Source organism: Anarrhichthys ocellatus, unplaced genomic scaffold (genome assembly GCF_004355925.1).
Source record: "Anarrhichthys ocellatus isolate YVR2014 unplaced genomic scaffold, GSC_Weel_1.0 scaffold4, whole genome shotgun sequence".
Lineage (NCBI taxonomy): Eukaryota > Metazoa > Chordata > Actinopteri > Perciformes > Anarhichadidae > Anarrhichthys > Anarrhichthys ocellatus.
Genome location: NW_022280034.1, coordinates 4,697,913 through 4,710,303, shown reverse-complemented (window position 1 = coordinate 4,710,303; position 12,391 = coordinate 4,697,913). Strand labels below are relative to the sequence as shown.

At 42.0% G+C, this 12,391-nt stretch overlaps 2 protein-coding genes across 2 annotated transcripts in view; one reads left to right on the top strand and one right to left on the bottom strand.

The window, feature by feature from the left end:
- The first annotated feature begins 184 nt into the window (after positions 1–184).
- On the top strand, positions 185–3,013 carry arl3b (ADP ribosylation factor like GTPase 3b). Its single transcript, XM_031843022.1, has 6 exons — positions 185–269; positions 822–965; positions 1,083–1,199; positions 1,331–1,381; positions 1,680–1,865; positions 1,968–3,013. The coding sequence occupies exons 1-6, from the start codon at positions 267–269 to the stop codon at positions 2,013–2,015; spliced, it is 549 nt and encodes a 182-aa protein (XP_031698882.1). The 5' UTR covers positions 185–266; the 3' UTR covers positions 2,016–3,013.
- A 4,855-nt stretch (positions 3,014–7,868) lies between these two features.
- Positions 7,869–12,391, bottom strand: part of trim8b (tripartite motif containing 8b) — a 9,426-nt gene continuing 4,903 nt past the window's right edge. The window contains exons 2-5 of the mRNA XM_031843018.1: positions 10,755–10,850; positions 10,354–10,619; positions 10,152–10,267; positions 7,869–10,037 (exon numbers count right to left, since the gene is read on the bottom strand). Coding sequence (XP_031698878.1) covers positions 9,349–10,037; positions 10,152–10,267; positions 10,354–10,619; positions 10,755–10,850 — 1,167 coding nt within the window. The 3' untranslated portion in view covers positions 7,869–9,348. The remainder of the gene's footprint in view (positions 10,038–10,151; positions 10,268–10,353; positions 10,620–10,754; positions 10,851–12,391) is intronic.

The window sequence follows — 12,391 nt, the reverse complement described above, 5'->3', positions numbered from 1 at the left end:
TGTGCAGTTTTTAGAGTAAAAGTTTCATCACTGTTCTAAGGGATGGAAATAATACAAATACAAATAATAATAGTATTAATTAAGAGGGGGAAAATGAAAAAAACAAAAACTAAATCCTGCGATCTAATCCCGTTTGAGGCAGTTAACTAACTGAGCTCATCCTCCATGTTTAAGCTCGTGCCCGAGGTCTTTGTGCGTAACCGTACGTCTGACGTCACTCCCCTTAGTAACCCTCGGCGGCGTCTCCAGGAGAGAAGGCAACAAAGATGGTGAGTTTAATTCTGTCGTATTAATTAGCTATTAACTGTTAACACATTGTTAAATGTGAACGTATTCACATTAAGTAAACGCTCAGTTGAATACATTTGGGGTTTAATGACAGCCGCTGTTTTGCAACTTGCCGAGAAAAAAAACATTCAACTGCAACCGTTGTTGCATCGTTCGGTTATCAGGGGAGATTAGCTTAGCACGTTAGCTACTTTTAGCTCCTGTTTGCGTGCCGTTAACTAGCATGAACTAAAGCTCTGCGCTCAAACAACTAGGTAGCCCACAAGGCACAGTGAAACCAAAGAAGTTGAAGTGACTAGCTACTCACGGGACCCGTGGTTGTTTTCACGTATTGGTACCGTTAGGAGAGTGTTTGCACATCTTCACAAGCCACAGTGGGGACTAGAAGTGCACTTGCACGGCCTGTAAGTGAGGAATCCCGGTGGATGGAAGGAAGAGGTGCATGTCTACAATGGTGGTCAGCTGCAACAGTGCTCCCCCCCTGGTTAAAGTATTATCACATGGATATTTTCACTGTTTTGTTGTTATTGCAGGGATTGCTGTCCATCCTGCGGAAGCTAAAGAGCACACCAGACCAGGAGGTTAGGATACTGCTGCTGGGTTTGGACAACGGTGGGAAGACCACCTTGCTCAAACAGCTGGCATCTGAGGACATCAGCCACATCACCCCCACACAGGTATGGAGGAAAGTTCCATAAACACCACCTATATGAGAGCAAACAGACATAACACAACAGGGGTGTATCACTTTTTTTGGGACTTGTCTAACCTTTTGCTTTCTATGTTCTATGCAGGGATTCAACATAAAGAGCGTTCAGTCTCAGGGTTTTAAACTGAATGTTTGGGACATTGGAGGCCAGAGGAAGATCAGGCCGTACTGGAGAAACTACTTTGAAAACACAGACGTGCTGGTGAGAGGAGTTGGATGCATCGAACACAACAAATAAGCATTTTTTTTTTTTTTAAATCAAAGTCTACATTATTGTTTTGATCTGTTGAAGTAGCTGCACATGCTAACAAGGAACATTCTCTTTTGTTTCAGATTTATGTCATTGACAGTGCTGACAGAAAGAGATTTGAGGAGACGGGTCAGGTAAAAAAAACATTCAGTTTACTGTTAGAGTGAGGAAAAACAAAAATTGTTAAAACCAGTGATTTTACTTGGCTTTTACTAGCATCTGTCTAAGTGGTTTTTTTATGCTTTTAGGATTTTAGGAGCTCAAATCAGGAGATGTAGCTGTTTTGGCCTTTAAGTCTGTATGAAATTATGTTTCGCAGGAGTCTTAATCACTCTCAAGTCTACAGCTCTGTGTTGTAGTAACATAATTTTTCTGTGGCAGAATTTGCGTGTGTGATTACGTATAATTGACAGACGTTTGTGTGCGTTGCAGGAGCTGGCCGAGTTGTTGGATGAGGAGAAGTTGAGCGGCGTTCCTGTGCTGATCTTTGCAAACAAGCAGGACCTGCTGACAGCCGCCCCGGCCTCCGAGATCGCAGAGGGTCTCAATCTGCACACCATCCGGGATCGCATGTGGCAGATCCAGTCCTGCTCCGCCCTCACTGGTGAGGGGATTCAGGTGAGCCTACGAACTGAGCGTTACTGATTTAGCATTCATCTTTATGTGCCTTTTGTTTTCTTCTTCTCACCACGCTGCTGTTTCTCTTCAACCCACTTTCAGGAGGGCATGAATTGGGTCTGCAAGAGCGTCAACTCCAAGAAAAAATAGCTTCGCTTCTAGTCTTCTGCTTCTCAGGAGGAACAGCAGCAGCAGCAGCACATACACATACACTGACACACACTGCACCCTCCTGAGCCTTAGTACGATGGGATATACCTGTGAATGTAAACACACTACTAATACAACATGGACCTGGAGTTTTTAACCCCCTGCATCTCCGCATCACTGGTTCACTAATGTCAGCACATCTTTCTACGTTGGCCTCCACACAGAGGAGGGCGGTTCGACTTCAAAGGGAACCCATGCCGGGAAATCAACCTCCACCCCGACTACCCGCGTCACCACCACTGTCCCAGCCAATCGCAGCCATCACCCACAGCCTGTCACAACCTCAAACATTCCCATTAAACTGCTGTCTTTCATTGGAATTCCAGCTTGCTCTTTAAACTCTTTCACACACTGCCCTGGAAACCAGCCCCCCTTCCCATCTCCATCCCCACCTTCTCCTCCATCTTATTCTTCCAGGTTGTGCTGTTTGTTTTTTACCATTCCACGATGGCTCTGTTTGAAGTGAGGTATATTTTTGTAATTGTTTTATTTATGGTGAAGTAGAGTGTAGAGTGCTTTCAAACAACAACCAGTGTGACGTGTGTGTGTGACTTAAAGGACGTTGGAGAAACGGTTCCAACTCTTCCCACTAAAGAACGATACTGTACATGTTAATATGTATAAAAAACAAAAAGATGAGATTAAATGGTTTAGAGGAACTACATTTTTGGATCAAGTGTAAATATGACCCTGTGGTCATATGTTACGTTACGCTCATGTTATAGAGTATATGTTACCCTGCTGTAGTCTATAATGTTTGCATATCTAACATATGCAGATTTTAGGTTTGCGTACTGTACGTCCCAATGCATTTCTTTGTACTCTTTGGGTTTTATGAGGGAATTCACTCCTTTGGCATTTCCTTTTGATATTCTTGAATGTAATCTCTCCAGAATTGAAGGTACTGTATGTGAATAAAAAGACAAAACATTCTGAAATCATTGCGTTCCTACTTATTGATTGACGTTGCTCCCTGCACTACCACACTTCAGTTCACTCTGATCTCTCCAGCCTCTCGTGGTCAAACACACACCAGCAGCAGGTGAAGTCAGCTGTTCATGACAGTGTTAGAGCCTCTGTGGGAGACAGCAGCTGGGGTAGAGTACAGCAAACTGGATTAAGTGGTGCATTGAATTCAGTGTTTAAATGTGCTGGAAGGGATATAGCACTATATCATACTCTTGTACAAATATTACTTGCACACAAAAATAATGTCTCAAAAACTATTTCAAATACACTCTGATTCTCAGTGATGCTGACTGAAGTGAAGACCACTTTGTCTCAGAGCAGGTAGCCTATTAGTTCCACATGTAGATAACATAAACCAGTGTGTAATCAAAGAGGCTGTACGGTGAATTTCAGGGTAGTAAATGAGACAAAAAAAATTGTGACTTTTCTCTAATCTTTGCCGTTTTTTCAAGATGTACACTAAATGAACCCCAAATTAGATTATTTCTGAGATTAATCATTAACCTTCAAGCTTTCTTCGGGCACCTGAGATTATTCAAAATAAATAAACTGTCTACTTTTCCCCCGGTTGTAACAGAGAAAGGGCTGCAGTTCACTAAATATAAAATAAAATGTATTTTGTTGCTAAAGGCAGGTGGTGCTGTATCCACCTGGTTGTGTGAATACCTCATGGCCTGAGGCTGAGCAGGAGAAGCTGGATCCTCTCCTCCACAAATAACTGACTGTCAATCTGCATTGCACAAACCACGCAGACATGAGGCCACATGCATACCTGTGATGCCTGCATGTTAGAGGGGAGAGATGGCCACCTTAAGGTAACATTGTTAGGTCCTACTCGAGTTCATGTACTTTATACTTCTATTCTACTACATTTCAGAGGGAAAAGGTATTTTTTATTTTATTTAACTGTTATGGTTACTTTGATTTTAAATAGAAAACACATGATCATCTAATATGACATATTATTATAGATTAAAGGCCCTGCACACCCACACAGGTGTTGTTAGTTATGTGGCTAATTAGACCTACAGAGGCCACTAATAAGAACAATAAATTACAAGTCCTGCAAGAAAAACTAACAGGAAGATCCCAGAAGTCCTGAAAAATACACTACAGTGTGTTCCTACGGTATGGGAACAGTATGCCATGTGTTTTATTTTGTGTAGCATTGTATGTGACTGATTCCCTGGACCTCAGAGACCTGCAAACGACCTCTTCTTCTTCGCTCACAAAGATCCTCATTGTCGAGGCTTCCTCTCTTCTCACAAAGACTCTCTTCTCCCTCATTTTTTCCTCTTTACTCTTTGTAACATTAAATTCTCACAAGGCACTATGGGAAACACAGAGCGATGCACCTTGGGAGTTTCATGTGGAAACATAGACACATTTAAAGGAACAGGTAGACTGTTGGGGAAAATGCTTGTTCGCTTTCTGACGTAGAATTCAATGAGAAGACTGATCCCACTGACATGTCTGTACATTAAATATGAAGCTACATAGCTTAGCTTAGCATAAAGACTGGAAACAGATGGAAGCAGCTAGCCTGCCTGGCTGCCAACCAGCAACTCTAAAACTCACTGCTGAACATGTTACAGCTTGTTGTTCTGGACAAAGTACACCGGAGTTAAAAAACTGTATATTTGCTGTGTCCTGTTGCACCTTATGTGTGTCCCTGTAGCCTTTCTACATTATGTTCTGTTTTTGTAATATTTTATATAATTTGTATGTAGTGTTCACTGTTTATTTACAGAAATACTAATAAACAGACAACTAAAAAAGATAAAACATGTAAATTAATGAGTTTAATGCTGGTATGCTTTGTTTTGCTTTTGACAGAGACTCCTTGTTTTCAGTCTTTATGCTAAGCTAAAGCTAACCAGTGGCTAGGCGACACAAAAAAACATGTAAAAAGGCAGATTTGGTGTTTTAACAACTTCTGTTTCATTACAACCTCCAAATGAGAGAAGAAAAGGGTCTGTGGTCATTTTATAAGTGTATAAAAGTGTGTTTGTGGGTAATTTAAGATAGTCAGACAGTGTGTGTGTGTGTGTGTCAGTGATATACAGTATATTGAAGACGTAGGCGACCGGATTACTGCCTTTCTCCTCATGGATCAGACAGCTGTGCAACAGCTGTGTGTGCAAGTGTGAGAAAATATGTGTCAAGAGAAAGAGAGAGAAAAAGAGAGGGAGTGTTTGTGTGTGTGTGTGTGTGTGTGTCAGAGTGACAGATAGAAAAGCAGCGCTGTAATTTATGCTGCACCTCCGACCCCGCAGCTCTTGGCTGCCTGTGTCTCTGCTGAGGTTTGCTGACGTGAGAAACAAAAAACATCAGGCCTCAAGATGGGAAAGAGGTGGGAGGAAGACGAGGGTGGAGCGAGAAGAAGCAATATGATTAAAATGTTTGTTTTTACTTGTACATTAACCGCTGATTGGCGTTAGAAGGAAAGAAATGGCGTTCTGAAACTCAAAGTGACATTTTTGAATGAATGTTCAAGTCTTGAAAGTTCATTCTCGACTTCATCATGAGGTTCCTTGAGCTGCGGTTTCTAGAGCTTTCAGTTGTAGTCATGATCTTCTTCAGCACATGGAGTTAGTAGATTTCCATTTTTGGAGCAATTTAAGGACTTTGCACCTCGCATGTTAACTTTAAGTTTGAGATTAAAAGGTAACGACTGCCCTTGAAAATGGTACATAACAAAAAAATAAGAAAATTAAAGAATAGTTTTGATTTTGGGAAATATTCGCTTCATCTTTTTGCTGAGAGTCACTCATGTCTGTCCATTAAGTACAAAGCTACAGACAGTTAGCTTAGCTTAGCATAAAGATTGAAAGCAGGTAGAAACAGTTAGCCTGGCTCTGTCCAAAGGTTACAAATGTCATATCTTGTTTGTTTAACCTGTACAAAAACAATGTGATTGCAAAAACGACACGTGGGTGTATTTAGTTACCTTTAGACACAGCCAGGCTAGCTGTTTCCCCTTGTTACCAGTCTCTATGCTAAGCTAAGCTAACCAGCTGCTAGCTGTAGCTTCATATTTACCGGACAGACATGAGACTCGTATCAATCTTCACATTTAACTCTCGGTAAGAAAGTGATTAAGAGTAATTCCCTAAAGTCTTTCCACATTAACTTTTCTCTACTAAAATATATATATTTTTGTATTTTCATTTCCTGTTCACTCAAAACACATAAACACAAGTGGACCGTCTTTGCTGTCTGAGGGGGAGTGAGGCGGAAGGGTAGGCGGGAGCATTAATGCAACATCTTAATCAGGCTGAGTTTAACAAACAACTACTCATCTCAAAACTTGTTCTGTTCATCCTGTTGTTTCTCTGCAGGCCTCCACCCACACATACCCATGAGCTGTCTGTACCGGGCACACACAAGAGATGTTTAAAGTTTGTTTAAGTGTCCTCCTGTGGATGTGTGCTTTTAAAGTTAAATAAATACACTAATACTGCAGACAGGCAGATTATTTGCATGTTTAAGAAAGGTCAACAGAGGATGGACGGTTGTTTGAGTACAAGTGGGCGGATGTCGTTTTTATTTTTTAAAAGTCATGAAGAGTAAGCAGATGACTGTGTAGAGATGACTGTATGAAACCAACAGTGAGCACGAAACAAACGCTTAGATTCTGTGTTTGCACAAATGTGAGAAATATTAAATAAGGCTGGTGGTATTTCCGTTTTTCAACAAGTATTTTCTTAATAACTTAATCCTGTGTATCATAGAGCTTCATTCATGTCCAACAACAGCTGTGTGATGCTGTATTAATCCATGTAATGATAACACTATACAAACTTAAATCAAACATACTTACAATAAAGGTTCTCTACTCAACATTTATTAATATCCAGCTGCAGACGACTGTTTGCTGTGTAAAGATAAAGTGGAGTGATGTTTACCTGAGCAGAGGAGGAAGTAGCTCTCTGTGCTTTGTTGCCGAGTGCACTGTTAGCACGGTTAGCACTGTTAGCACGGTTAGCACTGTTAGCTGCGAGCCGCCACCGCCCAAAATGTCGCAAAGCACCTTCAAAACAATAGACTTTGGTTGACACGTTTGTTTGGTTTCTAAGTCAAATATAACATGTTAAAAAAGTCAAAAGTTTTTGAGTTGTAATTTCAAATTTGATGAAGACATGAACGCTGTACGACACTAACATGACATGAATGCAGCATTAACGTATGGTCACAACATTTTCATACCACAAAAATGACCCAAACTCTGCCGCAAAAAAAAAAAAGAGTGTGGTTTCATAATTTGATGCCGGGTATTTAAAAATATATTTATCAGAGCATCAGACTGTAAACACTTTGTGAGTCTATAGTGTGGAAGTTTAAAAGACTAGTAATCACTTCTTAAACCCCATTTTTTACAGACTGGCTTTTATGTGATGTCACATTACTGCTTTATTCTATTGATATTTTTACTTAATTTATTTTCATCGTATCGATTGGTTTTATCTATTGTATTGTTTTATCAAGGTTTATCTCTTACCTTAGTTTCTCACTGTTAACCGCTTTCTGTTTTTTTATTGCGTTTGCTGCTTTTTCTGTCTAAGGACTTTGTAAACCGTTTTAAAAAAGGTGCTATATAAATAAAGCAATTTTTATTATTATTACTCAAAATAAGAAGGAGGAACACGAGGATAACAACTTATCCTCTCCCAAACACAGAGCAGCAGTGTTTCTATTGTCAAAAGTTGAAGCTGCTGCTGGAGCTCGGGGCAAAATGCACAATAACAAAAATGTTGAATACCACCCTTGTTCTTTAAATGAAGATGAAAGAAAATGCACGTACAGAGTGACAACAGAGACCAGTTTAAATGTGTTTGTTTATTTGGAACCCTTCTCCAAATCACGTCTGTAATTTTTCCATTTCACAAAATATTTACAAAAAAAGATACTTTTTATGTTGTTGTTTTTTCTCTTTAAGTTGACGGTTGTAACGGCTCCTTCTTAGGATGACGACAATTGCTTACATCTCGCAGTCCAGTCTTGTTCTTTTAGAAAAAGTAGATGAAAAAAAATTCCTCCCACCCTTCTTTTCTTCCATACACTCATTTTTAAAACTGCATACATTTTACCCCCACCCCCCTATTGTTCTTCTTTTGAGTGCTTTTAAAAAAAACTCTTCCTTGCATGATTTCAGCTGCAAACAGGAAGCCAAGAGCTCGTGTGCTTATTGAGAGGAAGTGACATCTTTGCCCTGCAGGAAGTACAATTACAGCATCATCAGATTCTCCAGATGCTTGATTGGTTTGGTCTGTCCAGTCTTGCCTCTTCCTCTAAAATCAAAGAGTCTCTCTAGACAAGCATGAAACCTACAGATGTACCAAATAACATAAAGTCAGAGTAATTACTAAATGGAAACAGTCTTTGTCAGAAGAAGATTTTCTGTCCTGTGGGAAGCCTGATAGCAGGAAGGGAGTGCTAGGAATAAGGGCCAAATCCTCAAAACTCTTTGGGCCAGGGTCAACCGGCCCTTCAGATGCAGCTCCAGTGTCCCTCTGCGGGGCAGCATCTGTAGTCCAGGCATAACAAGGCGTCCACAAGTGCATTGTGGGAGTTCCATGGAAGAGCATTTTGTGTTCAAGCCGTACGGTCCATCCCTGAACTCAGCAAAGAAGGGAAGAGGTGCCATGATGACGGAAACGAGAGACACGAAGGGACCGCGCAGTCCCTCTTTAAAGAGGATCTACTAAACAATGACAGCTGGGCAGAACAAAAAATATGACGCTAATAATAACATAAGGCAATTGATCTCAGTACAACTAGAGGGGTGATTATATGAGAGAAACATGAGGCGCTAAACTGGAAAGCTCAACACTGCACGGTTTTCATCTCTTTTCCCTTTAGCGTCAGTGAGCAGCCACGAAGAGGCGTTTTCTAATAAAAGTTAATTTTCTATCCATCTTCTGCTCTATAAAAAAAAAAAAAAAAAAAAAAAAAGATGCATGTCACAATCTCTCCTCTTAGGCTTCTCTTGTTTATGTGTAAAACGCTGAGCTAGGTTGTGCCAGATTGAACGTGTTGGTTTAGCATTTTTACGTATAATACACTACATGAAACACCGACTGAAAATAAAGAAAAGAAGAAAATAAAAACACATAAGAGATCAACCCTGCCCCCGAATGTGTGTACATGTTCTAGATCAGTGTGTGTGTGTGTGTGTGTGTACAAATCTTAATATTTTACTGTGTGTATAGTATAACTGTTTTTTTTCCAGTTAATAAGACGGTAACGGTGTGCTATTTTGGTGCCTGTCTCTATATCCAAGTGTGTGTGTGTGTCTACTTTGTTAACTGGTGACATAGTGCTTTGTAGAGGGCTGCCCATACAGCCCGTAAAAATCTGCATGTCTGTGTGTCTGCGAGGCGTCTATCCAGTCCCTCACTGCCAGGCCCTGCATGGACGGACCTCCAGAGGCCAGGCCGGGAGGAGGGGGGTAGTCTTGGGTGCTGACCCAGGGGAAAGAGCCAGAGCGTGGGTACGGGGGATGGCCGCGGTGGCCCGACACCGAGGGCACTCCGGAGCAGTAGCAGTTATCCATCGTACACACCAGGATCTTACGGCTGCCATATTGAGGCAGCACGGCCTGCTGGGAGGAGTGCGAGGAGCCGCTGCCTCCAGGAGGAAAGTGCGAGGAGGCGAACACGGAGCCTGAATGGTGGTTGGTCAGAGAGCCGCTTCCGCTTCCCGTCCCGCCGCCCTCGCTGATGTGAGGCGGGCCGCAGGGCCCGAGAGGCTGCTGATTGGTAGACTGACCTTCTCCAGAGGCGGAGCCGGAGCCCAGGTAGGGCTGTTTGGCTAACGATGAGGAAGAAGATGAGGAAGAGGAGTCCTTGAAACCCGGAGCGGCGGTCTTTCCGACGCTCCCGTTTCCCTCTGGGAAGGCAGTGGAATGTTTCCGTTTCTCTGCTCCGGAGGTCTGACCGCTGGGATACGCAGGAACGGACTGCAGGAAGGTCGAAGGAGGGGTGAGGGGAACTGAGAGAGGAGAAGAGAAGAGGTGTGAAATAATAGGAGGAAAGTGGTCATTTAAATAAAAACACATTCATGTCCTGGATTAAAACCCATTAAAACGTTTTTTTGAGATCCTACCTTCCAGCGTTCTCTTCAAGCTCTTCTCTCTTTTTGAGATTTCAGATAGGAATAGTTTAGAGTTTAGATTCCCCACTTTGTAAGGAGGTATACTGCTGCCCACACATGCCTGAGACCTGCAAAAAATGCCAAGAGTCACGCAAAATTCAAGATAAGATGTCAGCTTGGACCCACAGGCAAAAAAGGAAAACTTTGCTCTCACCTGTCTGTGAGGATTTTAACCGGCTTGGTGTTTTTCATGAAGCTCAGCTCCTCCGCCTTACTGAAGGCCGTGTGGATGGAGCTCAGCAGCTTCTGGGCCTCGTGGCGCTGCTCGCCCAGAGCCAAAACCTGGGCCGCGTTCTCCTGGCAGAACCGAGCCTGAGCCCGGTCCAGAGCCTCCAGAGTCCGACCTAGATCCTCCTCCAGGAGCTGGTGCATCCGCTGGTACTGCAGACGCACCTCCTCTTTCAGCTCACACACCCTGTCCTGTAGAGAAACACACACACACACACACATCAATCCACTCAAATGTCCCTTTTGTATCATGCAACGCTGTGTCGGAAAATGTGTGTAGTTGCGTTGACGGCAAAAGATTCAGGGTGTAAAAACAAAAAAACTCACCTCCACCACACACTTGTCAGAGTCCAGTTTGCAGAGCTGCTCTTCGATCTCCTGCACTCGCTCCTCAACGCGCTCCTGCTGTCTCAACAGGCTTTGCTGTGAGGTGAGAAAGAAAGAGAGTCTTCAGCTTTCAGGAGGTTGTGACCTCAGCTAGCATCCCCTCCTCATATTAGATATTAGAATTCGGGAGCCGGCTAATTTAGTCCCCAACACAACACATAATCCCTGCGGGGGGGGGTGCTGACATGGCAACCAACAGCTATTTTGTGTTTGCATTAGAGCGAGCGGAGGACTAATGTTGGGGGAGCTGGACAGATAAATGGACATACTGAGGCAGAAAAAAGCGCCAGCCGCTCTCCTCCCACTACTCGTTTAAAAGTTGCATTCACGCGGTGGAAGCTGTGGCGGTGTTGTGGCAACAACACTCGTTTACATCTAGGAGCTCAGGCTAAAACTGAAGATGCCTATCTGGCTCAGCTTGAGGTCAAAATAAATTTAAAAAACGCAATTAATGGCTCCGTATGAGAGCGCTGATTCTTTACGTCGCTCCCTACAGCGAGTCTGAGAGCAGGAATGTCGTTGACACAGATTTGCTAATCCTTCATGTTATGAATATTTAATGAGAGATATGAATAATCCTCAATCAACATTTAATGATCGAGAAGTGAGCCGATAAGACGGTCCAGAGCTAAATGATGTGGCACCACCAACAGGATCTAGATTCAAATAAAGAGTAAAGAGTGTTCGGTCTTTGTGAGACTGTACTTTATGTTAATGTCAGCATGCTAACGTGCTCACAATGCTAATGGTCACCATCTTAGTGTAGTGTCTTAGCGTGCTAAGGATTGATAATTAAAAATTAGCCGAGGCAGATTGTCAGAAGTTCTGCAGGTATTTAGTCACAAAACGAAGTAGAATGTTTATTATCAATTAATCTGCCGTTCATTCCCGGTTGAATCGATTAGTTTAATTCTTAGCTTTTAGTCTGTAGAAAATTAGTTTTTGAACAATAGCCCCTTGTAATTTCCGTGGGGTTATTTAAAAAAAATGTACTATCATATAAGATAAACAAAAGCAGCAAATCTTCACATTTAAGAAGCTGAAACCAGCAAATGTTTGACATTTTTGCTTACAAATAACCCTCTTACACCAATCCTCCAATCCCCAACCGCCACTGCTCACATTATTATAATGCAGTTTTGATGCATAAAAACATTGATGTAAAAAGACGCTTTATTTTAATTTTATTGTTGGTCATTGGTGCTTTTTATATATATATTTATATAATATATTTTATTCTTATATACAGCTTTTTTTCCCCACATACTTGAACATAATATTCCCGTCTATTCTCTGCCTTTATTTGTCCAGCTTTGTTGTCCTTGTTCCTAACTGTACACAAAACATACTTGGATTAAATCTATCATTAATCCCACAAGTCAATAATCAGTTGTTTTTCACAGGCTGCCGATCTGTTCACATACCACCATCATCATCATCCTCATCCAATCATTCCAAACTAAAGAGCAGCTGATTTTTTCATTAAGTGATCAGCTGCTGTAGAGCTCAACAGGAATGAAATCCTGCGTAGTCTTGGGCCTCAGTGGCACATGGTTGGGAACCACTGCCCTAGATAT